General features: G+C 38.9%; 1 protein-coding gene across 1 annotated transcript in view; it reads right to left on the minus strand.

Annotated features, from left to right (window-relative positions):
• Positions 1-603: 603 nt before the first annotated feature.
• The window catches only part of SCML2 (Scm polycomb group protein like 2), a 72,210-nt gene continuing 48,063 nt past the window's right edge, over positions 604-24,750 (minus strand). Inside the window, exons 9-17 of the mRNA XM_066176893.1 lie at positions 24,420-24,670; positions 19,254-19,389; positions 17,187-17,390; positions 12,566-12,748; positions 11,425-11,538; positions 8,038-8,142; positions 5,298-5,576; positions 4,422-4,585; positions 604-2,939 (exon numbers count right to left, since the gene is read on the minus strand). Of these exons, the coding sequence (XP_066032990.1) occupies positions 2,814-2,939; positions 4,422-4,585; positions 5,298-5,576; positions 8,038-8,142; positions 11,425-11,538; positions 12,566-12,748; positions 17,187-17,390; positions 19,254-19,389; positions 24,420-24,670 (1,562 nt within the window). The 3' untranslated portion in view covers positions 604-2,813. The remainder of the gene's footprint in view (positions 2,940-4,421; positions 4,586-5,297; positions 5,577-8,037; positions 8,143-11,424; positions 11,539-12,565; positions 12,749-17,186; positions 17,391-19,253; positions 19,390-24,419; positions 24,671-24,750) is intronic.

The raw sequence follows: 24,750 nt of genomic DNA on the forward strand, positions 1-24,750 counted from the left end.
ATGCTTCTGGACTACTGGCACCGCCAACTTCCAATTTTCATCACCTGCCAGTGATGGTTGTGAGATTGCCATTAACCCAATCCAAGTTCCTTCTCAGGCACTGGCTGATGGCTGGTAACAGCCACTGGAACAAGGGACTTCTGTATCACAGAAATAAGAAAGCTTGAAGTGAACGAAGTTCAAACTTACTGCTATTAACCACTTTGATTTAAAATATTTTGTATCTTTATCTGAACACAGCACAAACAGTTTTTTTATTATTCTCTTCCCCTCAGTGGTTATATGAGAATTCCGGAAGCTGTAGGTTGCAAAATGAGATCTACAAAACTAAATAGTTGAATAACTAGGTAAGTTTTTACTTTGAAAGCATAGAACAACCTGAGTTCAAACACTAATTGCTTCAGATGAACAAGGTTGGAATGACCTTACCCTTTTCATTAAAACCTCCTTATATCAGATGTTTCCATGAACTGTCTAGAAATGCCAAATGCCAGATCAGAGAGCCACCCTTGCCTACACAGAGAGTGCTCACACATCCACACGGCGTCAAACAGAATGGACAGTTACAACAATGAACAAACTATTTTATTTTTCTTGCTAGATAAGAACATCCCACTGAAAATAAAGAATAAAAAACATATTCTGCTGTAAGACTCTGAATGCTTGAATCTCACACTACAGCACATGGAGAAATTCTGGTACAGCAACATCACAGTTATCTTTGTGCACATGGGTGCACAGGAAGCCTTGAACAAATATTTATACCCATAATAGTGCCATGTACAAAAATGCCATTCCATAAAGACCAAAAAGAAAATTTAAACATCTTTCTTTTTCTTATGCCAAGGGCAATGTGAAAAATGAAAACTGTTTTCAGTCAATTACTTTCACTTAAATTGTATGAGATCTTTTTATGCTGAAGAACCCAAATTCAGCATAATAAAGCATAGAAGTATACAATTCTACATATGTATAAACAATATACTGAACATGCGGGGCATGATGTTTTCCTTAATATATAATTTTTGGTGTAACCATGTGAAAGTTAAGTCAGTATTTTTCTAACACCAAGAGAAAATATTCTGCTTCTTCAATCAATGCTCTGACCTTTTCTTACATTAAAGAGCATGCCTGTATTATTCATCTAAGCATACATGCACCACAAAAGATATGCAAAACAAATCGATACAGATAAACTTTAGTGTCAAATGTCTAATGATGTAATAACAAAAACAATTCTCAGGGTCCAAATGACTTTCTGAATTGAAATTGCATTGCAGTCACTTAAAATAACAAAATACTTGGACTTATGAGTCATAAAATTCACTTTTTTCTAGCAGTACCTCTGCTGAAATCTGATGAGTATCAGTCTGTGGGTAAAGAAAGTCATTTTCAAAAAAGGAATTTGTAAAAAATACATTTATACTATATGCTTTCATATAAAAAGGCATTAAGAAATATAATAAATCCTACCATTTTAGGACTACACCTTCCCTAACAAACAGTTTTTATCACTTGACTATTACATACAGTACATTCAGTTTTCTAAACAGAAAGTATTATTTTCTTGTCCCTGATGTATTTTACAACTGGCAGCGACAACAAACTGTTTTATTATCACCACTCATTCTTGCAGCTTAAACAAACAGCACCAATTTTACCCAAAAAAAGGTTTATCAGTTACATAGTAGCACTTCCTCACAGGAAAGATAAACCCAAAACATTGGAACCAAATGTGTCTTTCCAAATATGAATCAGAATATATGGCTCAGAGTTAAGGGATGAATAACCAGGAGTATTGCATAGTACAGGGATCTTGCCTGTATGAATAAAGACACCTTTTGATTGTTTGTCACCTTCTGACTCCAAGAACAAATTAAACAGGTGCTAATGAAAGTAATACACAACTAAATTTACTGGTAAAAAAAAACAAAAAAAAAAAACAAAAAACAAAAAAAAAACCAACAAGAAATTGTACAGTTCTCTCTGGCACAGTGCAAAGTACACATTAATAAACTGAGAAGGTACGAACAGCGTGTATGTATATTTTTATATAGTATGTATTTCCCTGACACATACACGTGTACATACAAAAAGCATGAACACACACATCCATGCCAAACTTAGCAAAAAGATGGAATGTTTAATATGTGGCTGCATTGTTCCAGTGAAATCAGTCTGTCCCACAAATGGCTGTTTATACAGCCAGTATGACCTTCCATGAAACAGAAATATTTACTGCCTGCCTAAACTGACAATATACATTTGTCCTTATAACTTCCCAAAGGACTGATAATCACACTTTATAAAAGCTTATATTTGTATAAAGCCCTCTTTTCCATAACTCTTCCTCTCTTCTGTGAAAGACCAGAATATTCACTACAGAGATGAGATCTTCTATTTTAAGATTTTCTTGCAATATAAAAGTTTACAGCCACCCCTGTAAAAAATATAAACACCTGATGTTAGTTTAATTTATTATTTCCCTTTGGGATTCAGCTGTTTTGGTTCTGGATATGAACACATTGGCTGAAGCCTGTAACACAGGACACACTTTTCAGGATTCGGAGAGCGTTGTTCCCAGACCTGCCCACACCCAGACGATCAACTGTCCTTCCTTCCCTGCCAACTTTCTGTGAAACAGTTTGCAAAAATACTAGGATGAAATACAAATCCCTCCCTGCCTTCATCCTGAATGTCTCTTTTACATTTCAAGAGCACTTTCAAAAAATGAAGATTTATATCAGCAAAAGAGTTTCAAATCAAGGCGATGGCTGTGAACCTGAGAGCTTGGTGTGATCCGAACACACTGGCTAGAACTTTCCTTGTTTAAGTCGTTCAATGTGGTAGCACAACTTTAGGGCAGGCCCCAGCTTCAGTCCCATATATTTCATTATCATATCACTCCTCAGTAAGAGTAGTGCCTTCCCATCAATTTCCTGCAGAAGGAAGAGAATAAACACAACAGACAGCTACTTTAACAAGCCGCATGGTAAAACTGTAAAGTACATTATAGTTGTTTATACTGTAGTAAAAATATATCTACTATATATAAAACAGTAACTGCAATTTTGAATTTACAGATGACCATTGAAATTTAATTTGTTTTAGTATTTTTTAATGTGTGGTTAAGTAGTTGAGATGTAAAAGAAAGAAAACTATAGTAAATAAAAGAAACTGACCCAACAGTCCCCAGAATCAGGGCTTCCAACCAGGAAAAGATGTGAATGGGTCAAGGGAAAAAATAAAAAGAAGCTGCAGAGGAAGGTCTGTGCAGTTAGAGATTAAATGATCCAAGCACTGAGGCCTTGCACTGAACCTTGAAAACAGCCGTGGGAGGATTTTGGCATGTGTGTGCAAACAGTCACATGGAGGAAGGGGCTAGAGACCATCTAAATATGGGAAATTAGACAGATCTATTTCCACGTTGAACCAAAGAGATTGTGAGGATCAAGACCAAGGACAACTTAGTCAGATTTCAACTGTCTGACTGAGAAGCTGCTGAAATGACAGCCCTAAGCTCTTAGTATTACATACCACAGACAAGGCAATTAGTTCCATAAAGCACCATAAAGAGAAACACTCTTACTTTTTTAAACAGAAACCTGACAAAACAAGTGACATTTACTGTTGCTATACAACTAAGAATAAAATATAAGACAGGAATCTCTATTGGAAATTATTTTGATTTTTCCTTCCAATCCAGTTTACTCAGAGATTAAACTGTTAGGAAGAGCTGGAGAGGAGCATGGGTGAAATACTACCAAAGAGAAATCCAATCTCTTTTTGTAGGGCCATATAGGCAATAAAATAGGAAAGCAGCTCTTTACTGAGCAACCTACCATAGAAAGGCACAGCATGAAGGAGTAGGGGAGATCAAACCTACCACAAACTGATCCAGTTTCTGTCTCTAAAGATAACATCCAGTCAGAGCTATGAAACCCTACATATTGTTTTCCCAAACAGATTAATGAAGTATTTCAGCTGATTCTCTGAACGTTAGTATCAATGACCAAGTGTCTAGCCAATGATGCATAACATCATCTCTGCTCCAGGACATTAAGCCTCCAAAACAGGAGGACCCAATGCCCCACACTGTACATGAGAATGCCATCTTCTCCAGAGGCACCAGGGATCAAGGGGTACCAGGGATGTTGACCATTAGAACTTGGGCACTTCCAGGTTGGCATTATTCCATATACACAGGAAGGAGGTGGCTATTTCTGTTAGTCTAGCAAGACTGAAAGAAAAAATATACTGCAGGAGGGGTTTCAGGCTGGAAAGTAATTTTCAGCCTCTCTCTAATATATGAGGAGAGTCTACTCCACCTCCAGTTGCAAACAGACTGATAGACATGAGAATTGTATTTTAAGAGATTAACATGACACAATCTGCTAGAACAGAATGGATATGCATCATACATGTCTCCTGAAGAGTTCTGCGTGTGGAGCCAGTGCCCGTGGATCAGCTTCTTTCACAAAACGCACTACTTCCTCTATTGACCAAGTAGAAGGATCCTTATTCAACATTCTTGAAGGTTCCCTTTTTAGTGAATTTAAATCTGGTCCAGTTGTGGAACTTGCAGCTTTTAATACAAAAAATTAAAGGCAGAAGTATCACTAGTTTGTGCAGGAATAACACATTTCATTTTGTAAGACCCTTTAGTAATAAATACGGCGTTTAATAAATGTACAGTGTTTATTATGCATTGTTTGCAATATATTAAAATGAAAAGATGCTTTATTTTACTTCTAATAATACTGAACTGTTCCTTTTGTCTTTAAATTACTTCTGTAACTTCAAATACTTAGCGCAGCACAAACATTAGCACTGTGACATACCTAAAGGGATTAGTTTTACTTGTACTTGGCTCCTGGGTCCCGAGATGCTATTAACTGGAAATGAGGCAAAGGCAAGTGAGGCTGTGCAGAGAGAGGGAGAGACAGTAGGAAACCCTATCCTTGTATTTCAGCAACACAGCAATATTTGATAAGATGCTCAGGAAGTGAGCTCCATATAGCTATCCCTGTCTGCTCTGGCTTGCTGCAGGGTCCATCACAGCAGCAAGAAGCTGCAGCAGGAAAGACGGAAAGACCCTTCCTGACTTGCGCTACACTGTTAGTACTAACAGGCTTAAGTTCTGTATTTGCAGTTACATTAGCAAGCCTGACATGCTTGGCAACAGCACATTTCACTCCATATGCAAGCTTTCCAATGGCAAAGAACTTCTTTATTCATAACTTTTTGTGTTAATAGAAGCAGTCACATATTCTGGAAGGTTCTGTCTAACAGTATACCTTCAATCCGTCTCTGTATCCGATTCCTACTGACTTCATAGTAACCACTGCTCCCCGCGGAGCTCAGGGACAGCCTGCGCAGCACTGGGACTGAATTTGAGGTAGCAGTTGCTGGCTGATGGGAATTTCTGTAATATGCAGCATTTCCTGAAGTGCGGTACTCCGTGGAATTTCGACAGGTTCGGTTTGATGGATTTACAGAATTAAGTGCAGAATCCATAGAATCCTCGGAAAATCGGTGTTCTTTGGAAGTGCTGTTTTCCTCTACAGGCAGTGTTTCTGCTACACAAAAAGCAAGCATCAAATATGTTCAAAGTGATGGACATTACACCTTTGTTACTTAAGGCATTGCTACGTTCTCTTGAAGGTACTGACAAATTGTAATCCTGTTAACAAATCTCCTGTGAGACAATCACTGAGACTGAATGTTTGTACCTTTTCCTCAACTAATCATTGGGCTCTTATTGTATTTTAAAACATTATTTTTGTAGCAAAGTATTTAATATGTCAAGTTTGAGACATTCTTCCGTTAATCATTTCAGTTGTACTAACTGAATGCTATGAGCAGGGAAATGACAGTGGAATTTTTTTTAATAAAATTGTCACTTGTAAATATTGATACATCAAATAATTTTAGTCAAGAATTTTCATTTTTTTAACATATCATTAAAAAGCAAACCATTAATATTATGTAGCATTTATTTTGCAAGACATTTTTAATACAAACAAAAAACTCATGTTAACTAACAATTGTTTAGTAAGTTCTAAAGAGCAGAGGGAGTTACTAACTTCATAAAGAAAACAAGTGGACAATTATTATCAATGGACCCCAACAGGTTCAGACAGAGGTACCATTATTAAAAGGGAAGAGGTTATAGGCAAAGCCACAGAAGGCTGTGAGTGCCTGGTATGGCACATAACTGTAACATGTTTTGACCACCCAGCTTTACCTACACACAGTTCTTTGCATAGGGCAGGGTTTCAGGGCCTCTACCTGCAGACTGTGGAAAGCTAAAGATACAAGTAAATTACTGAACCCATGGAGAAAGTTAAAAAAAAAAAAAAAAGTAAAGTCTCAAGTAGGGAGTATAACAATATTCTAGTTCTTATGCCTTTTCAGCAAATTTATACTCTACAAATGACAAACATCCATTCACAAGAACTGTGAACTTTCAAAGTCTGTCACTGATTCTAAGCCACATGAGTGGAGTTCAGCATGTCCCTTTCCCTGGGCCATGAGACAGAAGCCAGGTTTGCTTCATTACTGAAAATTCCACTCCCGTTCAGCCCAGTTCAGGTCTGTTCGAGAGAAGCATGCTATGTCAGGAAAAAAAAAAACCCAAATCAACAGGAACACCACTCCATTCTCTATCAGTCATAGATATTCCCCTCCGTTTGCATCAGGCCAATATCTAGCATGAGGAAGAAGTTGGAACCATGATGTACAAATCTGTATGAAACAAATGCTGCTTTGGCAGGAGAGCTAAGAGCTGGAAAAATATAGCTAACAGGTTCACAGAAGTGTAAGCCCCACACTACCATCTTGAAAATAACTCTACTGGAGTTATAAAACATATGCTAGTGAGGCAGCATATTCTTTGGAATAAGAATTAGTATGTTCTGCAAAACAAGTTCCTGAAATAAGCTTTTTACTACCCTTCTTATATGAAAATTTCCAAGAATTTCTTGGGCAAAAGCCTAATTTAAACCAAAGGAAGAGTATTTTCCTAAAAAACCCAGTGAGCTTCTCAAGCATGCTTTCAACTTGCTTCATAAGGTCTCAGGTTCTCTTTCTGAATCCTGTTTAAAGTGTAGTACAGTGAAGAACTGTTATGCGTGTTTTGACCTGCAAACAGCATAACCCTGAAAGGGAATTAAAGGCTTTCAGACAGCCAGCTCCCCACTTAGTGAATTCAGTAAGGCAAGACCATAGAAACACAGAATGGAACCATAGAATCCTTTTGGCTGGAAAAAGCCACAGCGACCATTGTTAACCCAGTACCACTGTGTACACCACTGAGACACATCTACATGTCCTTTAAATACCCCCAGGGATGGTGACTCAACCCTGAGCAGCCTGTTCCAATGCTTCACAAGCCCTTGGTGAAGAACTTTTTCCTAATACCCAGTTACACTTCTCCGTGTGTAACTTGAGGCCATTTCCTCTTGTCCTATTGCTTGGGAGAAGCGTTAGTTGGGAGAAGATATGAATTCCTACCTCCCAGTAACCTTTCACATAACCGTAGAGCACAGTAAGGTAAAAAGAGGTGAGCACTTCTACCAACTCCCTCAGTACTCCTGCATAGATTCTATATGGTCCCAGAGACTTGTGCATGTGTTAAGTGCAGACCATTTTCCCTTGGACTGTGGGGCCTTCAATCTGCTTCCCATCCTGACCATCAGTTCAGGATGATGGGTACATGGAGAACAAGTGATCTTAGTACTAAAGACAGAGGAAAAGGAGGAATGAAGTACTTCAGCCTTGCTCAAACTTCGTCACTTTGTTTCCCCCACACCCAGTAAAGAAAGCCTTGAGCATTCTACTGAGCCCTCCCCTGACCGCTGAGAAAAATGAGACAAAAAATTTCTTGTCTTTTATGGGAGTAGCCAGATTAAATTCTATTTGGGCTTTAACCTCTCTAATTTTTGCCCTGAATAACCTAACAGCATCCTTGTAGTCCTTCTGATTTTCCTGCCCCTTCTTCCAAAGGTCCTTTTTTTCCCTGAGTTCAAGCCAAACCTTTCTGTTCAGCCAGGACGGTCTTCTTCTGTGCAAGCTTGTCTTTCAGCATGTGAGGACAGCCTGCTCCTGTATCTTTATGTCTAGCCATCCTGGACTCTTTATCTGCAAGGTGATGTAACATCTTTTACTAAATTTGATAGTCATGAAATAAAGAAGCTTTTATGGACACAAGTCCTTCTCTTTCATATAAATAACTTTTAAAATAACCACTGCAAAACTTTCTAGTTTGTCAGACCTGAACCACAAAAGAAAAGAAGAAGCTATTGAGGTTTTGGAAGTAAACAAACAAGAAAATAAAAGCCTTTATATTTCTCAGAAGTACTTACAGCAACTTACCAAACTTAAAAGCAAAAGGTATAATTCCACAGAATTTCAGAGAGACTTTAAGAGATGAAGTCAATGATGCACAGTATAAAATTAAAAAGTAGCCAGCCAAGGGAAAATTAGAGCTGCAGAGAATGAAACCACATCTCAGTCCAAGGCCAAAAGGCAGAGGTGATGCCTTCAATTGTTACAGCAAAGCTGTATGAAGGAGCATAAGGTTTAACTGACTGAAACTGCAGATTCAGATTTCAGAAGTCTTGAAAAGTAGGATGAAACAATGGAGATAACACTCCCCAGCAGAGAGTTTCAACTGGAGTATTCAAGCATGTATCAGCCAACTCTGTGTAATGTATTAAGAAAAAACATTTTTTAAGTTTTTATAGCTAACTAGCAGGAATCCAAATATAGAGGGTTTTTTGGGGTTTTCTTAATAACTGGTTTACATTATCTTTGTCAAGATTTCTGTAGAAAAAAAGATGTTAAAAATTGACTGCATTGCAAAAGAACTTAATAGTATTCATTCCAATTATATCCCAGATTTCTCTCTGATATTATATATCCTGAAGCAAATACTAGGTTTAGGAAAGATCAACTCTGCTTTTTTCCTCCAAGATATCAGCATTTGAATTTATCTTACTGTGAATTCTAAACTCATATACACAAGGTGGAAAAGCTGGCATATTTCCCATCATTTTTTTAGGGAAGGCTTTCTGTTAAGTAGCTATAGTGTCCAATCCACTTCCTGATCCATCCATCCAGCTTCTCTACAAACAAAACGCAGCAGAATTGGCATCGAGCAAATGGAGCATTGCGATCCAAGGAGTGACACAGTTCGTCTACCTTGGCATTTTGAGCAGCTGTGAATAACAGGTATGGAAAGAGATGGCAGGTTCCACTGCAGAATGCCTGACGTCTAGATAGATTAATGAAAGGCCAGTAAAAAGCCTTAAGTTTCAAATGTAGGGATGACAGCAGACTGTTTAGGCACTGAAGCCTTAGCAGGAACTGGATGTTTTGTTTTCTTGAGGCTCTTCTGGGAATTAGAAGCCAGTTGTTCTGTCTCATACATAACAAAATGATGTAATTGGACACAGTAGTAGGAACACTCTGTTTTCAGGGGAAGGGAGTCTGAGTTACTCCTCACTCCCTCCTCCTTTATCTTTCATAACTTTGAGAAAAAACTGTGAGCAAGAAAGGCAGCAAAATCTGCAAAGTATATCCCTGAGCAGATCAGAAGGAAAACGAGCTGTTTGAAAGACCGTTTCCCACAATTACTCCATTTTGCCTTCAAATGATATTTCAAAACAACTATTTTAAGACAACTGTGTCTCAATGGAACCAGAACTTTTTGGGGGCAGATCTTTCTTGTTAACCAACCCATGACTGACCGCTACAAAATTGCCTCCAGATTTTCAGCAGAGGACATTGCCCTAATGGGAAACACACAATGCTAGAGAACACTTTGCCTGTTAAAGTGCACAGAGTACAAATTCAAACCTCTGGAACCATGGAAAACCACTTATTTTAATTATTTTTTATTGAAGTAACTGCATTTTACAATGAACTACTGATCTTAAAATGTATTTTAAAGGGTACACTGACTCCATTTGAAAAAGATCCACTAGCAAACAAGGAATAAAAAATAGTATGTGTATTCATGTTTACTTGAGTGAGATATCTGACAAGATACTGCAGATCTACTTAAACATTTGTTTTGCTCCAAATGAAACAACTACATTTGAGCATTATTAAGTGCTCCATGGTTATTAGTTTGTACCAGAAATATAACCTAGATGTACATTATATCTCTGAAATTAAACCAGAGCTTCTTTTGTGAAGACACAGAAGTTGATAATCAATGCAGAACTCTGTATAATAACAGCTACAGGAAATACAAAGATGTGAATATGTTACATGTACACAAAATAATAAGATGTATAATTTTAAATAAGTTATCATTTGGAACATTTTAATTTTACATCCTTTTCTGCTTTAACTGTAGTTTTATGGTTTTTTAATATGCACAGAAGAGATATCCTGCCCCCCCTCACAGTAATGGATACAAAGTCATTTCAAGATCATGAAGAAAAAGAAGGAAAACAAGGAGGAAAAAATAACTAACCCCCACTATACTTCAAAAAAAAGCCGTTGGAAATGATGTGCAAATATCTTGCTGCAAGAGAAAGTATGCATCAGATGGGATAAGTCAGTATAATCAACTACCATGTCTTAACCAGTTAAGTAGCAAATACTCAACTACTTTGCTGTGTCTCTCTCACAGACATTTAAGCCTAGATACTTTACTTCACATCTGAGGCAGACTAAGACTAGACTTGTGCTCAGTTACTGCAGCTGAGCTGCAGCACGGGAAAAAGTGTTATTTTATCTGTGAACTACACCAACCTAAGAGCACACAGCTGTCACAGGGAGGCCACACTGCTCCCTGGGCCACAGCCACCTTCCACTCAACCCAACCCTGTGCTCATCCGAGTGCACAGAGTCACTCCAGAAAAGTAAAACGACTCTTCACCAGAATGTTTTCTGTGCTTTTGCTCACTACCCAGACAGGGAAAGGGAGCAGGGGGTGGGGGCTAGGACTCACTGCAGGAAAGAGGATGCAAGGAAAGCAGGAGCAGCACAACTTCCACTGGCAGCTAGCCATAAACTCAGTTGAGTTGTATCATCAAGATGCACCCTTACTCACTTAATGAACACAGCCTAGAGTTAAGAGTTGCTTCCAATTTACCTCCTAACCCATTTCAAGGCAATTGGTTTTCTGTTCAGCAGCCCTTCATGAAGCAGGAGGCTTCATCAGTCACCTGTGTGTCTGAGCCCCTTCACAGAAAAGGCTGTAGGTTTAGGAGAAGCACTGCTGGAACCTGCAGTAGATCTTCCTTAAGTGCAAAATCTGTGCCAGTGATCAATAATTAACATACTTCCACCCTGACCTGTCAAAGGCTAGAGACAAACCAGACACATATGTTGTACTCAGTTCTTTTTGACTGGAAATACTGAAACCATAAATAATCCTCATATATAATTCTGACATCATGTAATTACCTTCAGATGGATGAGCATTGTTTCTGGGAAGCTTAGGGGAAAGAGGAGCAGTGTATGGTGGAGAGTCCTGAGGGTATCGTTTAGCACTCCTGTTTTCAGGTATTTCTTCTTTGGCTGTGAAGAAGAAGAGTCACTACCTATTATTCTAGCATAAAGCTGCTCATGGGCCAAGTCCAGAGACAGAAGCAAAGACAGACATCAGCCATTCACCGGGTCAGAGTTCCATTTCTTGTGTCACACAGACTCAGCCACTTCAATACAAAATTTCAAAGCTGAATTACCTTGACCCTGGCTACTTTCCTGAATAGCTAAAACTAAGAACTTTCATATGATAGACAGAATTACAAACATAATTTCTCCACTGGAAAGAGGAAAAAAAAATTTCTCCATCAGCATCCGGAACACAGACTCAGCTATCAAACAGCTCTGAGGAAGCTTCATTCCCAATATAAATCTTGTGAAATTGTCTTGACAACATGGCTATCTCAGCTGTGACTCCTGGCTTCGCCTGGGACTTGTGATACCAGGTGCTACAAACAACCTGTTGGGAGATCCTGGGCAAGTAATTTCATCTCCTCTTCTATGTTCTGGGTGCAGCAAAGGTATTGGACTCACATAAAATTTCACAAGCAGCCAATTTCACAAGTTTTTCTACTAATGACTGGACTGTACACAGTAGAATGTAAAATTTTTTGAGCCACCCTAAAGTAAGGTGAAAAGAGAAAGAAAAGACTTTGCACTTGTGTTGGAAGGGTTAGACTGAATTCCCTTTCAGGAGAAGTGCCTTCTCATAGACAGCAAGCATCTTTTAGAAAGTTTATTTTATGAGCCAAACATAAATTTAACAAATGAAATGCTAAGTTTTGAGCTTGTCTTTTTAGCAGTATCACAGTGGTAAAGTACAGATGTTTTCTGGCTTGCCTACAAGGAGCGGTTTGCTGAACAAAATTATTTCTGCACATGTGGTATGACCTATCCATTACTGTCAAAGCACTTCCACACTGGAACCAATTCACTAAGAACTGAAGTATATTAATTTCAAGCAATTCATGTCACAGAAAGACTAAGAAGTTGCATTTCATAAAGTCTCCACATTCCTCAAAAATATTAGCACTTGAAAATAACCAGTGATTAACAGTACCTGGCTTATTCCTATCGTATTCCATAGGACTTTGTGCACATCCCATGTAAGGGCTGAAAGGCTGGCTACTGAAGAGATTATCACACTGCAGACTGTGGCAGAGTTTCTCCAAGAAGCGTAGGACAAACGATGCACTGTTTACAGAAGGAAGATTGATGGCATGCTTTTCCCCATCAAAGGAAGCTGTGAATAAGAAGATTATGTCAAACACCCCCCAAGCATCATGAAGTATAGTAAAATACCATCATTAACTAAAAGGAGAAGACATCCAGACTTGATTTAAACCATGCAAGATATGAGAGGAGTAAACGATCATTCTGCTGGTTTAAAAAATTTATATCCCAAAGACTGATTTCACCTTCCATTGGATACATGCCAGTTTAAATTCGCTCTATATGAACTTATTTTAATAAAATAATTTTGGAATCACACCAGTATAACAAAGCTTACAACTACTCCCTCACCACCAAAACTTTATGTGGAATTTCCACCACTTATAAAGCAGCAAGCTCTCCATCACCTATTTGCAGTAAATAGCACAAGAAAGACCCTTTACAATACTTGCTAAACCCCCCCTCAAAATCCTCCAAAATATCAACAAAAAGCCCAAAGTTATTAAAAAACCCATCCAAAAAAAAACCCCAAAAAAACCCAACCAAAAAAAAAACCAAACCCAAAAAAAACCTGAAGAAATGAAACAAACAATTTTAATTTTCTTTTTCTCAGTTTCTAACTGAATGGAGAATACTTGTGGTAAGCTGCTGGCATCCATTATCATTGAAATTCTGACTCAGAAACTGTTTTGCCATTTGCTATTTTATCACTAGAGAAATCTATTCCGCTGTCAGCACTACAGTGGTCAAGCTCCCATTTATTTGAACAGGAGTTAGGTGGCAGAGATACCACAGCAGCCACAAATGGATCTGTTGTCTTTTAAGCTGAGTGATTACAAAGAGCCTGGACATGTGCCTATGTCTTTTCCTTGTTGACCTCTTTCCTTGCCCTCAGACAGTGTGGCAGCTGAGGATATTTTTCCTTTTTGTGAAAATTAGTAAGGTTTGGAAGACTCAGTGCTATAGATACATGGATAAATAATTACCATTACATCAGCTGAAACTTTTAGTTACTTGTGATTAGGAAGACTTTGGAACAAAGCAGGAACAAACTTGTAACTTAAGCTTAGGGCTGAAAAGAAGTGGCATAAACACCAGGTTTATGCATCCATTTGTCTTTTTGGTTTTCAGCCTGTCATGCAGCTTTCTGTTGTTAACATAATTTCCAAATCATAAGCAGAGCTTTAAAGGATCACATTTTGTTGGTAGCAGATGCTTAAAAAAAAAAAAAAAAAAAAAAAAAAAAAAAAAAAAAAAAAAGAAGAGGAAGAAGCCAGAAATGACAAGGAAGCCTTTATTCACAGATCTGAATTCAGGAATATTTCCATATTGTGTTACAAAAGAGACAGATAATATACACAAAACCAAAGAAAATGCCTAAGTCTAGCATATTTTAGGCTTCCTTAGGAAATCTGAAGCATCAATTACTTACACCATCAATGTGAGGAAGCTTCTTATTAGAGTTAATGTGAGTTTACCAGCCAGCATCAACAACAATGTGCTGCCTCCCTCACCTGCTTTCATGACAGACTGACCAGTGCAAGTGCTTGAAGTTTAAGAGTCAGTACTACAGGAACAAAGTGTTTCCATTGCCTATTAGGTTTTTTCCAGGCTCCAATGTCCAAATGAAATGCTAATGATTAACAGTCCCACATGTGGCTCAGACACAAGGTCCTCTACATCTTCTTTGGGGAAGGGGTCTCCAAAGGCAAATTTTTGCTTGGACCTCAACCAGTTCTGGAGAGCAAATGGGCTGTGAGACTTACCAAAGCTTGACCTCCTGATAAATTTACTGCAAGCAGTAGTCAGCTGCAGCAGAAATTTAAAATGCTCTGTAACAGCCTTATGGATCTTCCTATATGGCCTTTGGGGAAATGACTAATTCTATACCCCTTAACTTCTCATTGAAAAAAAACATTGAAAAGAACAATGTTATTCAAGAGTTGTCAGGAGAATAAAACAAGAAACAGCTGAGGCGTTGTAACTGCCCCAACAAAACATTCCATGAGAAAAATCCATAAGTAAAGATTCAGTGCAAATGCAGCTCCCCTGAACTCCTAACATCTGAGGGCAACCATACAAACTCCAACCAAGGGTGTGGGATCCAGATCCACAGGCTCAGCCGTCTACTCTACATCTTACTTCCCAGATAAATGCTAGGGGGAAAAAATAAAAAGGAGTACCTCTGAGATGCAATAACCTCAATTTTAATGATATATAAACAGGGACTGGAGCTTGCATGTGCAACCCCAGCCCTCAGGACAAAGAGCTATACTCATTTCTTCATCTTCCATTCTTTAAGTATGTTTTACATACCAGGTTCAAGTTGGGAGAAAGACTGAGAAGGAAACAATCAGAGAAATGTGTTTTTCTGATAGTGACGAAACTCATCTAAGACTCTGATTTTAATTCTCTGCGTGAGAAAATTTATCTGAGCCTCAATCTATTTTATCCCACAAAACACCATAGTCTCTGTGCTGCAAAGAGAAAAAAGGGTCTGACACCACCACCATTAGTGGGCTTGCTAATCAAGCCTTTAATTTCCTTTCTATTTGCCTGAGTTGAAAGCTTATGCATTAAGCAAAAATAAAATAGTTTGTGCCTTTGTTTGAGAAAGAAAAGATGGAAAAATCCTAAATTTGATTTTATTCAAAACAATTCTTTTCTTTGGCTGCTGAACCAAAAGAACCCACTAATTATTCCATGTATTCTAGCAAGATTATTTTATCCATGTCCTCATCAGCACACAGTTTCCTCCTACAGCAGGTATAATACTTTCTATAAAAGCATCAGTTCACAAAAGACTTAGATTTCTTTGCTTATTCTCTGCCACAACATTTTTTTTTCTTGACAGTCTAAAAAAAAAACCCAAACAAAACCTGAACAACAAGCCACCCTCCAAACCCACTTTAAGGCTACAACTGTAATTCCTTATTTTATTCTACTGTTGTTTCCCTCTTCTTCCTTATTATTCATGTGCACAGCTAGATGTAATGTGCTACATTAATCAAAGTCATATTTTATGCTTCACAAAATTTATCACACACAAATTTTTGATAAAATGACAGGGAGTGTTTGCTCAGCCACTTCTCAGCTACCTGTTTGACAAGCCAAGGAGAAGGAAGAGCTCAAGAACATTAGAAACCCACTGGGGCCTTGTAGCTCACTATCAGCCAGACCAGGACTCTGCTTCTGGAGCAGTCCACATCACCAGGTTCTCCAATCCAGAATACAGGCCTTGGGGTGAAGCCAGGTGCACAACAGTAAATCCTTTTTGTACAGAAATTTTGAATGCATACAAGCCACAACTACATAAAGAATCTGAAATTTATCTCTCCTGTTTGAAATTATTATTTTCAATTACTCAGTCACAGCCCAGAGACTCCACTGGCCTGTGATTTAGCCCTTCATGATAAACAATAACAAATACTGGCAATGAACATCTCTGGGTATTTTCCTCTAGAAAATTGACTTGTCTGAAATACGTACAGTAAGTTATTAATAATATAACAAACGTTCATATATATTGAAAAAATAAAGCAGTACCAGTTTCAAAACCACATATATGTGATGCCATTAAACCTCTATTACACAGCAAAGAAGCAGCATCCATTTTGTGCACAAACTCAGGGGGGTGCCTAAGCAAGGCTCACTATGGCTCTGCCATACACAGGGTTGGGGTGCTGCTCTTTAAGTACAGTTAGACAGCAGCATCTTTAGGAGTACTTAACTGAACCTCTATTCCACTAATCATCTTTCACATCTGGTGTTAATGTAAAGAGATTAAAGTAATGCCAAGTCTTTTACCGCCACCGATGGAATTATGAATTGATGTGCTAACTGTTATACACAGAATATTTCCTAGCCCAGAAGGAAAAAAAATGTCAAGCAGCAGGTATTCAGATTGAGACATAGAGATAATTTATCTACAGGCCTGCTATCAATATGTAATAGAAATAAACCTATTCCATAATAGGTGACATAAGTGGATGAAGAGTGACCTAAGATACTGCTACGGTTCAAGGGGATGGGGTAAGGGAAGCATCAGCAACTTTAACATGTGGAATCACTTGCCTGGAAGCTAAACAGATTAGTTTGAGACTTGTCACCCACTTGGTTAATGCTTTAAGAACACAAACATCATGCATGGATAAGATTATGCGAATGGCTTGAACTAATAAAGCTGATTATTTCACTTGTAGTGAGCTTACTTGACAAATGTTTGGCTACAGCTGCTAAATGAGGTACACAAGCTCTACTCAGTGTAAGAAACTAACTGTATTGTGCATTTGTAATTTGAACACTGCTATTGCTATATTTTAATTTAAATTTAAAGAATTGTTCAAATCACTCTGAACTCAGAATAAGCTAAATCATACATCAATGTTCACACCCGTGTTTACACAGTTACAAAAGTTATATAAATTCATTGCAGCTACTTCAGTTCTTCTGCCTTACCTCAAGTTCAACAAGTAGAGAAACAAAAGAAACAGAGCATCTTCACATACCAGTTATCATTTCCCCTCCATGATGGCCAGATTTCAGAAATCCAAAGACTGTTTTGGCTTGATAAGCGCAATCCACACAAGCCTGTACAGCCTGCTGAAGTACCACATTGACTGGACCTGGTCCAAAATGGTCTGGAAGCTGCTGAACCTTCTTCTTATCCAGGTGAGGTCCAGAATTTCCATGTTTGTTCACATAAACACACACTGAAAAGGTACAAGCCATATTTACTGCCAAGGAACCAAGGCATGTTTCAAAGTTAGAACTGCATATTGTCATTTTATTTTTAATCCCGCAGAAAAATTATACTGGCCAACTCAAGAAGCTGAGTATGCATACATACTTTCAGAGCATGCAGAAAGTGCTCCTCTACCATGGTTCACCTGACTGAATCCTAAACTCACTTTTTTACCTGCTTTCTGAAGCCCTCTTCTACCTCACTAATATAACAAAGCTGACATGATTTGTGCTTGTGTTTTGACTAATCTCTGCTCATACATAGTTCCAGTAAGGTACAAATTACTACCAGGTACTCCAAACTACCAAGTCACAATTCTACAAAGCAGGCCGTACCAAGTTACTGCCTAAATTTTTTCCTATTTGAGAAGCTGCAACAAAGACAACCAACCCTATGTTATACACCTGCCACTGATGCTCACTCTGAAGCACCTACATATACACCTACACTAACATATACATCACACAGAATGCCTACCAAAAAGCCTGTAGCTTCAGAGGACCCAAACCACTCACAGTTTCCACACTGCAATTTGGCCTTGTCTGCTAAATAAACACTTCTTTACAGACACTGTAAGGTGGTTTAAAGTGTAGCACAAAACAATCATATAGGACTTTTGTAACTACATTTTAAAGACACAATGTGAAACTGCATTCCAAAACAACTGCCAAGGCAGAAGAACATGGAAACATGTAAATGATGATTTTTTTTCCTCTGGTTCATCCTGGCCGCCACATGACCAAGAATGCACCCAAGACATTATTACAACTTAATGAAAAAATGTGCCTCTGCGGTGATTGAGCAATCTAAACATTCTATTACACAAAAGACTGACATATTTTCTGAACTTTACTTTGATTTTAGATAAAAACCCTGAGCTTTTAAAAATAAAGTATTTCTGCAAGAGTTTTAATGATGTAATGTCTTCATGCATATCTGTTTATTCTCTGATGCCTGAAAATTGAAGGAAACCGATTTGTACAAATAATCAAAGCTACAATTCAACAATAATAATAAGGCATTTTCTGTCTGGGCTCAACAACAACTGCCTTGGAAAAAGTTTATTTTCCTAGGAAAAAGGTGTGTGTTTTCCCCTCATCCATGACTGAAATTGGGCGTGAGAAAAGCCTGACAACTTCTATGGTAAAAACAGGTTTTAAATGTAAAAAAGCACCCCAAGCAAAATTATCGTAATTTATGAAGTTTTTAGAAAGTTCTGAGATTTTGACTGACAATATATGAATTGTTTCACTATACGGTTACGAGTTCCCCAATGGGTTAGTTCATTTACTAGCTTATTTCTTTTCTGCAAATCCTTTTCAATACACATTTCATTATATTGAGAGGCAAAAAAAAGCAAACATGAGGAAAGAGGAATGTATTCCCTCTGATTGCCTTTACTGGGTTTTAACAGAGTTATTTCTTTTCATATAAGACTATATAGAGATAAAATCTCCATTTTGTTATATTACAGTACAGTCTGCATGGAATCAGAATATCATAAGGGCTTTTAGCTACATCTATTCCCATTTTATACATTAAGGAGTGGACAGACATGAAAGAACAGTACAGTTTCCTTCTTCAGACAGGAACAAACTGCCAGGTCAAGCAAATCTATCAAAAGTCCCTGTGCCCCGGCACTTATGGCTATAATGTGGGCATCAAAATACTAGTTCTGAAAAGTAGCGCTGTCTCCTCCAAGTATCTTTAAAAATAAGGCAGCTGGATAATGATTTACTGTAGTAAGTTTGCAGCACATTCTTCATAAAATGCAACTGCTTGACATGGAAGCCCTTTCACACACTTTTTTTTTTTTTTCTTTGTCTTTTACCTGTGGATATAACTGCTGCAGTTGCACCAGACAAACTGATTCCATCTTTAAGTATCTGTGTAGTGCCATTTTCCCCCTCAGGAGATGGTTGAGGAGAAGGAGATGTAGGAGTCAGTTGTTCTGGCAACATTTTTTTCTGTTAAGAGAAAAAAAAAAACCAAAACCCAGAGTCAAAATGTTTAATGTTTTTTAAGGAGTCTGCACAACCTTTCTGTTATTAGTTACCATCTTAATGAATGTGTGTATTCCTTACTAGAAAGTACCACACACAGCAGAGAATGGAAAGTTCAGGAAAGGAAGACCAGAAACTGTCAGTCTGCAGTTACACCTACTTTAGTAATGCAGTGAAAGACAAATGATTTAGAAAGGAACCCACCTTTACCTAAAAAATGGGAAAAGAAAAAGCTTTATATACTAATTCATGACTCTCCTAAAAATCTTAGGAAGAGGCATTTCAGGGTATTTTCCTGTCCATGCCCTTCCAGCTGGGTTTATTATAGCTCAAGTAAGTTAGTTGGGCTGTGTATGTATGGCAACAAAAAACCTAAGTCATATCTAGGTGTCAACTTGTTTTCAAAGGGGTTGAAATTCTCAAGTAACCACTTCCAGGAATTTTCAGGTGCTTCATGCAAGATATCAAACAAGCCTGTAGTTATAATCCAGTCATGCTGGTTGCCAAAACCTTTTCCTTTCCCAACACAAACTTATTTGCAGCTTATCATGTGACAGATTACCAGAGCTCAGAGCACAGTGATTTAGAGATTGGTCCATGTGCATTACCTTGTCTGCCTGAGGAAAAGAGAATTTTGTTGTAACTTGGTTTGGACTGGCGTTTAGAAAAGAGATGTGCACATAGAAGACATTTCACAGAATTACAGAATATGCTGAGTTGGAAGGGACCCAAAACAATCATTGAGTCCAACTCCTGGCCCTGCACAGGACATCCCTAAGAGACACCATGTGCCTGAGAGCTTGTCCAAACATTTCTCAAGCTCTGTCAGACTTGGTGCTGCGACCACTTCCCTGGGAACCTGTTCCAGTGCCCAGTCAACCCCTGAGTGAAGAACCTTCTCCTGATATCCAGCCTAAGCCTTCTCTGACACAACTTCAGTCCATTCCTTTGGGTCCTGTCACTGGTCACCAGAGAAGAAATCAGTGATGTGTTTTGACACACTATGAAAATACATCAAAATAAAAGAAATAATAAATCAGAGTTCATCGCTTTTCCCTTCACCACTTATTCTGGCACGAGAACAGATTACATTTTGACTCTCTTACCTTGCAAAAATTAGGAATGTAAGAGATTACCCAAGGCCTTGACACTGCTGAATGCAGCAGAGACTTGTGGTCATGTGGTAAGGATTTACCATTAAAACTGATACATAGTGAAGTAAAAATTCAGTCAATGTGCTAAGGAAGGCTAAGCCATCTTCCATTTAGCAGTATTTATCCTTTACACTTTTAGAAGCAGCCTATTTTCCAAGTAATGTATTGAAAGCCATGTAGAAAGCAATCACAATATACTCCTTCCTAAAAGAAGCAGTGCTTAACTTCTTCACAAGACGTAGAAAGAAGAAATTCATTTTCCTCTGAAATCTAGGGCACTTAAAAAAAAAAAAAATCTGTGCCACTTACATTTTGAAGAAGATAGGTTTGGCTGGAGAAAGTACTTGACAGTATGGCACTGGGTGGAATCACCATGAACATAAGGAATAGACTGCCACAGCTTGGCACTGCATTGTGAATCAGCTGAGGTGGCACAGGTGGCACAAAAACAAGTACCGATGTATTACGTGTCAGGAATTGACCATTTGTTGTAACACTGGATGACAGAAAGGTCTCTATCCTTAACACAGAGAAAAAAGTGCACTTGGGAAGATTGAGGTTTTGACCTGAAGTCCAACATTCCTGTAGCAGGGATTCTTGCAGGGGAGGTACCACGCTACCAAAAATGAGTGGTCCAATTGACAGAAAAGATGAGGAAATAGGGAAAAAAGTAAGCATGAAAACAAAATACAAACACTAAACTAAGAGGAAACCATCCACTCTCCACACCAATGCTTACATGTGGTGACACTAGCTGGCTGTTTCCTATCTTCTCCCTCAGAAGGGAATATAGCACACTCTGCTTGCTCAGCTGAGGCTCTCATTTTGCACTCCCCAGTGACAGGCAGCCAGCTATGAGCCCAGAGGTGTGTTGTTTCATGAGACAGGACACACTCCCAGCAGGGCTGGGCACAGTGGCTTGGTCTGGCCCCTGCCACCTGGGAGGGCACACCAGCTGTCTGCCTGCAGAGAGTAAGGCCCACAGCTTGTACCACCAGGACAACTTCACCAGCTTCACTCTCATGCTTAAAAACTCTGGTGGGGTTGAGTTTAGAGCTGGTACCCACACTCAGACCAAGGGGTTTCCTCAAGAAATTCTGAAAGGAATTCTTTGCACTGTCATGTAAAGTGTACTTTTAAAATACACTTGAGAGATGTACAGAGGTCTCTTTATTATGAAAGAGTAAAAACATACAGTGCAAGCTGTGAGAAACAAATAAGGAACAAAAATCCAACATGCATCTCATATTTACAGAGCTTAGAAAAAATTTAAATAAAGGTGAAAAATGATGCAACAGCTAAACATTTCTAGCTGTATAATAGAAGTTACTATCTGCAAAATGATAAACACTGCAGCATAACAAACCTAAAGGGGCAAAGAAATTCAAACAACTCTGCAGAGAGACAGATACCAATGACCCTAAATAGACCAAATAGCCAGCACACACTTGAGCCAAGCATTTAGTGCAACATCTGGGGGGGGGGTTGCATCAGCCTAGGGGGCTGGGTGGAAGAAACAAAAAAAAGCACTTTCAAGCCTCTAGGCATATACCACTTGCATATTTGCATACATACTGTGAGGTGTACAGGATGCACGACTGCATCTCATGTCAGACACACCCTGTCTGTGCAGAACTCCCACAAAGCCCCATTTCCTCTCTTTACCCTCATGCTAACAGGTGTAATAGTCCAAAGAAAAGTTTGCACATATGTATAACATCTTGGCAATTTAACCACTCACCAAAGCAATGCCTTCTGTGAATTCTCAAAAGCAGCTAATTTCTCAAGTTTTTAAGGCTAAAGTTAATGAAGTAAAAATCCCAAATTAGATATATCAATCCTAGATTTTGCAAAACCTAACTCTGTTGCCTGGTCTCACAGAAAGAATCAGGAGTACATACAGGTACCTCGGATTTGCTGCCTCAGGAGAGGGAATATCAACACTAACACCCATTTGCCAAACAGTACCCCCAAGCACTTCACTCAAACCAGGTGTCAAATGCTCCAAGCAGACACTTTCAGACACCCAGAGCCTAGAAGCCTCTTCTAATGGCAAGGTGCCTCCAACTACTGCTTCAAACCATACATAAAGCCTCTTGATTTCTTTTTAATGAGAGCTAGAGGACAAAAATCTTACATGCAAATGCACATCCTGCCACACCTGAATAAGACCTTAAGATATGACAGTCCTGTGTTCAACGCTGTCCTTTAAAGCTCCATCCAGACTCATGAAGAACAGCCCACCCACCAGCTAAGTCTGGATAGGAGCCCCAGATAGAAGCTGGAACTTCTACCTATCTATCTACCTACCTATCTATCCAGATAGAATTTCTCCTCTTTAATCTCTGCTGCTGTGCAATTTTATACACCAAGTAAGAGAGAAACAAAACTGGAGACCAATTCCATCAGTAGCCTACTGGTTTAGATGTCTGACTGCAAGGGGCAGGCAGCAGAGAAGAGTGCTCAGCTTCCAATTTATGGTTCCCAAAATAAATTCTTATCTTGTGATCATCATTTCAACGAAGTGCTGCTTCTAGTTTCATACTAGAGCTTCAGGCTATGCTCTAATAATGTTACTTCACTAGCACTTCACACTGATCAGCACAATCACTGGAAGGGAGAATCCCCACCTTGCCACTACTCTTCCCACGCATCTTCAGGAAAAGATACAGAACTGATACAGACTGGAGGAGAAAAACCCCTAAACTACTTTTTGATTGTTTTGCAGAGGAAAGGGCAATGAACAGAAAACAAACAAACAAGCAAACAAAAAAAACACCAGTAAAAAGCACTTCCCCCACCTCCTCACTAGTGCAAATGCAAAGCAGGAAGGAGCACAAGGACAGACTCAAATTGATTGAGGAAAGTCATTGCAGGATCACTACTCTTCTTGGAAATTCATTGCAGGATCACTACTCTTCTTGAACAGCCTGCTGTGCATGAGCAAGCCTCAGAAAATAGACTGTACTTCCAGGGCAATCCAAATTGCCCTAAGTCTGCCCTGCTGTGAACCTATTCTTCTTTGGAGCAGCTGTAGCATTTGTGCTTTTTTGGGGTGGAGCAGACAAAGAAGGAAGTAGGAGGGATGGATGCTGTACCAGCTGTCTACCAGTTGCGCTCCTTGAACTGGCTCACTCAGAGATTGTTAATCTGCCAGCACTGGTGCCAGTGGCAGCGGGAAGTGGGGTGAGGGGACAGCAGCTCCAATGTGTACCTGATCAAACTGCTCCAGCACAGCTGAAGCTGGAGGCAGCTGCCAGCACTCCAGGTCTGACTCAGCTGGCAGGGAAAAAGGCATTCTGCCCTTTCAGAGCAGGGCAGAATTAGCCCCACAGCTAGAGAAAAAGAAGCTTCCTGCTTCATGGCAGTAGAAGCTCCAGGATTAGGGGTATCCCTGAGATCCATTTGGCAAATCCAGCTCTACGCTTAAGATGTCTAAATTACGCAATAAAGCCCTCACTGTTTTCAATTCTTTGTTTCTAAACCTGAAAAAAAAACCCCAAAAAACCAAAAACCACAAGCTATATATATGGTTCAGTAACAAACCAACCCAAACTAAAAAGCTTAAAGGCTTTCCTGTCTCTCTATTTCAGAATAGTGTTTTTCAACACCAATTACTCACCCATAAATAAACAGTAATCTTGTTTGGATATAAAATAATCCACAGGATCTTATACTAAAATATTCCAGAAGAGCTATTCTAAATTTTTTGTTGTAATCAGCTGCTGAAAACAGTAAAGCCCTGAAGGCTGAAGAGAAAACAGAAAATTAAGTAATAATAATAATAAATCTCACTACAAAATTTTGCAATATAAAGTAAAGTAGTAGATAAGGACTAACCTTTTTTCCAGGTTTTAAACTTTTTTTCCTTGTTTTAAGATTTTCAGTATGAGAAGTGCTTTTTGTCAGGGGAATATTTTTAGGAGACCTGCCCTTCTTGGGAACTGCAGACTGTCCAGGGGGTTTGCCCCGACCTGGTTTCCTGCCCCGCTGCGCTGGTACTGGAGCAGATTTCTGTGGAGACTGCATTGAACGCCGGGTCACTTTGGAAGGGGAAGATTGGATTTTTGCACTGCTCTTTGTAATGGAAACTGAGGAAAAACAAAAACAAAAGGGAAGGGGGGGAAAACCTCAAAATGAACAATGGAAAGCAACTTTTCTAACAAAGGCT

The sequence above is a fragment of the Chamaea fasciata genome, unplaced genomic scaffold, assembly GCF_029207755.1.
Source record: "Chamaea fasciata isolate MVZ Bird 193981 ecotype frontalis unplaced genomic scaffold, bChaFas1.0.hap1 SCAF_2, whole genome shotgun sequence".
NCBI classification, from domain to species: Eukaryota; Metazoa; Chordata; class Aves; order Passeriformes; family Sylviidae; genus Chamaea; species Chamaea fasciata.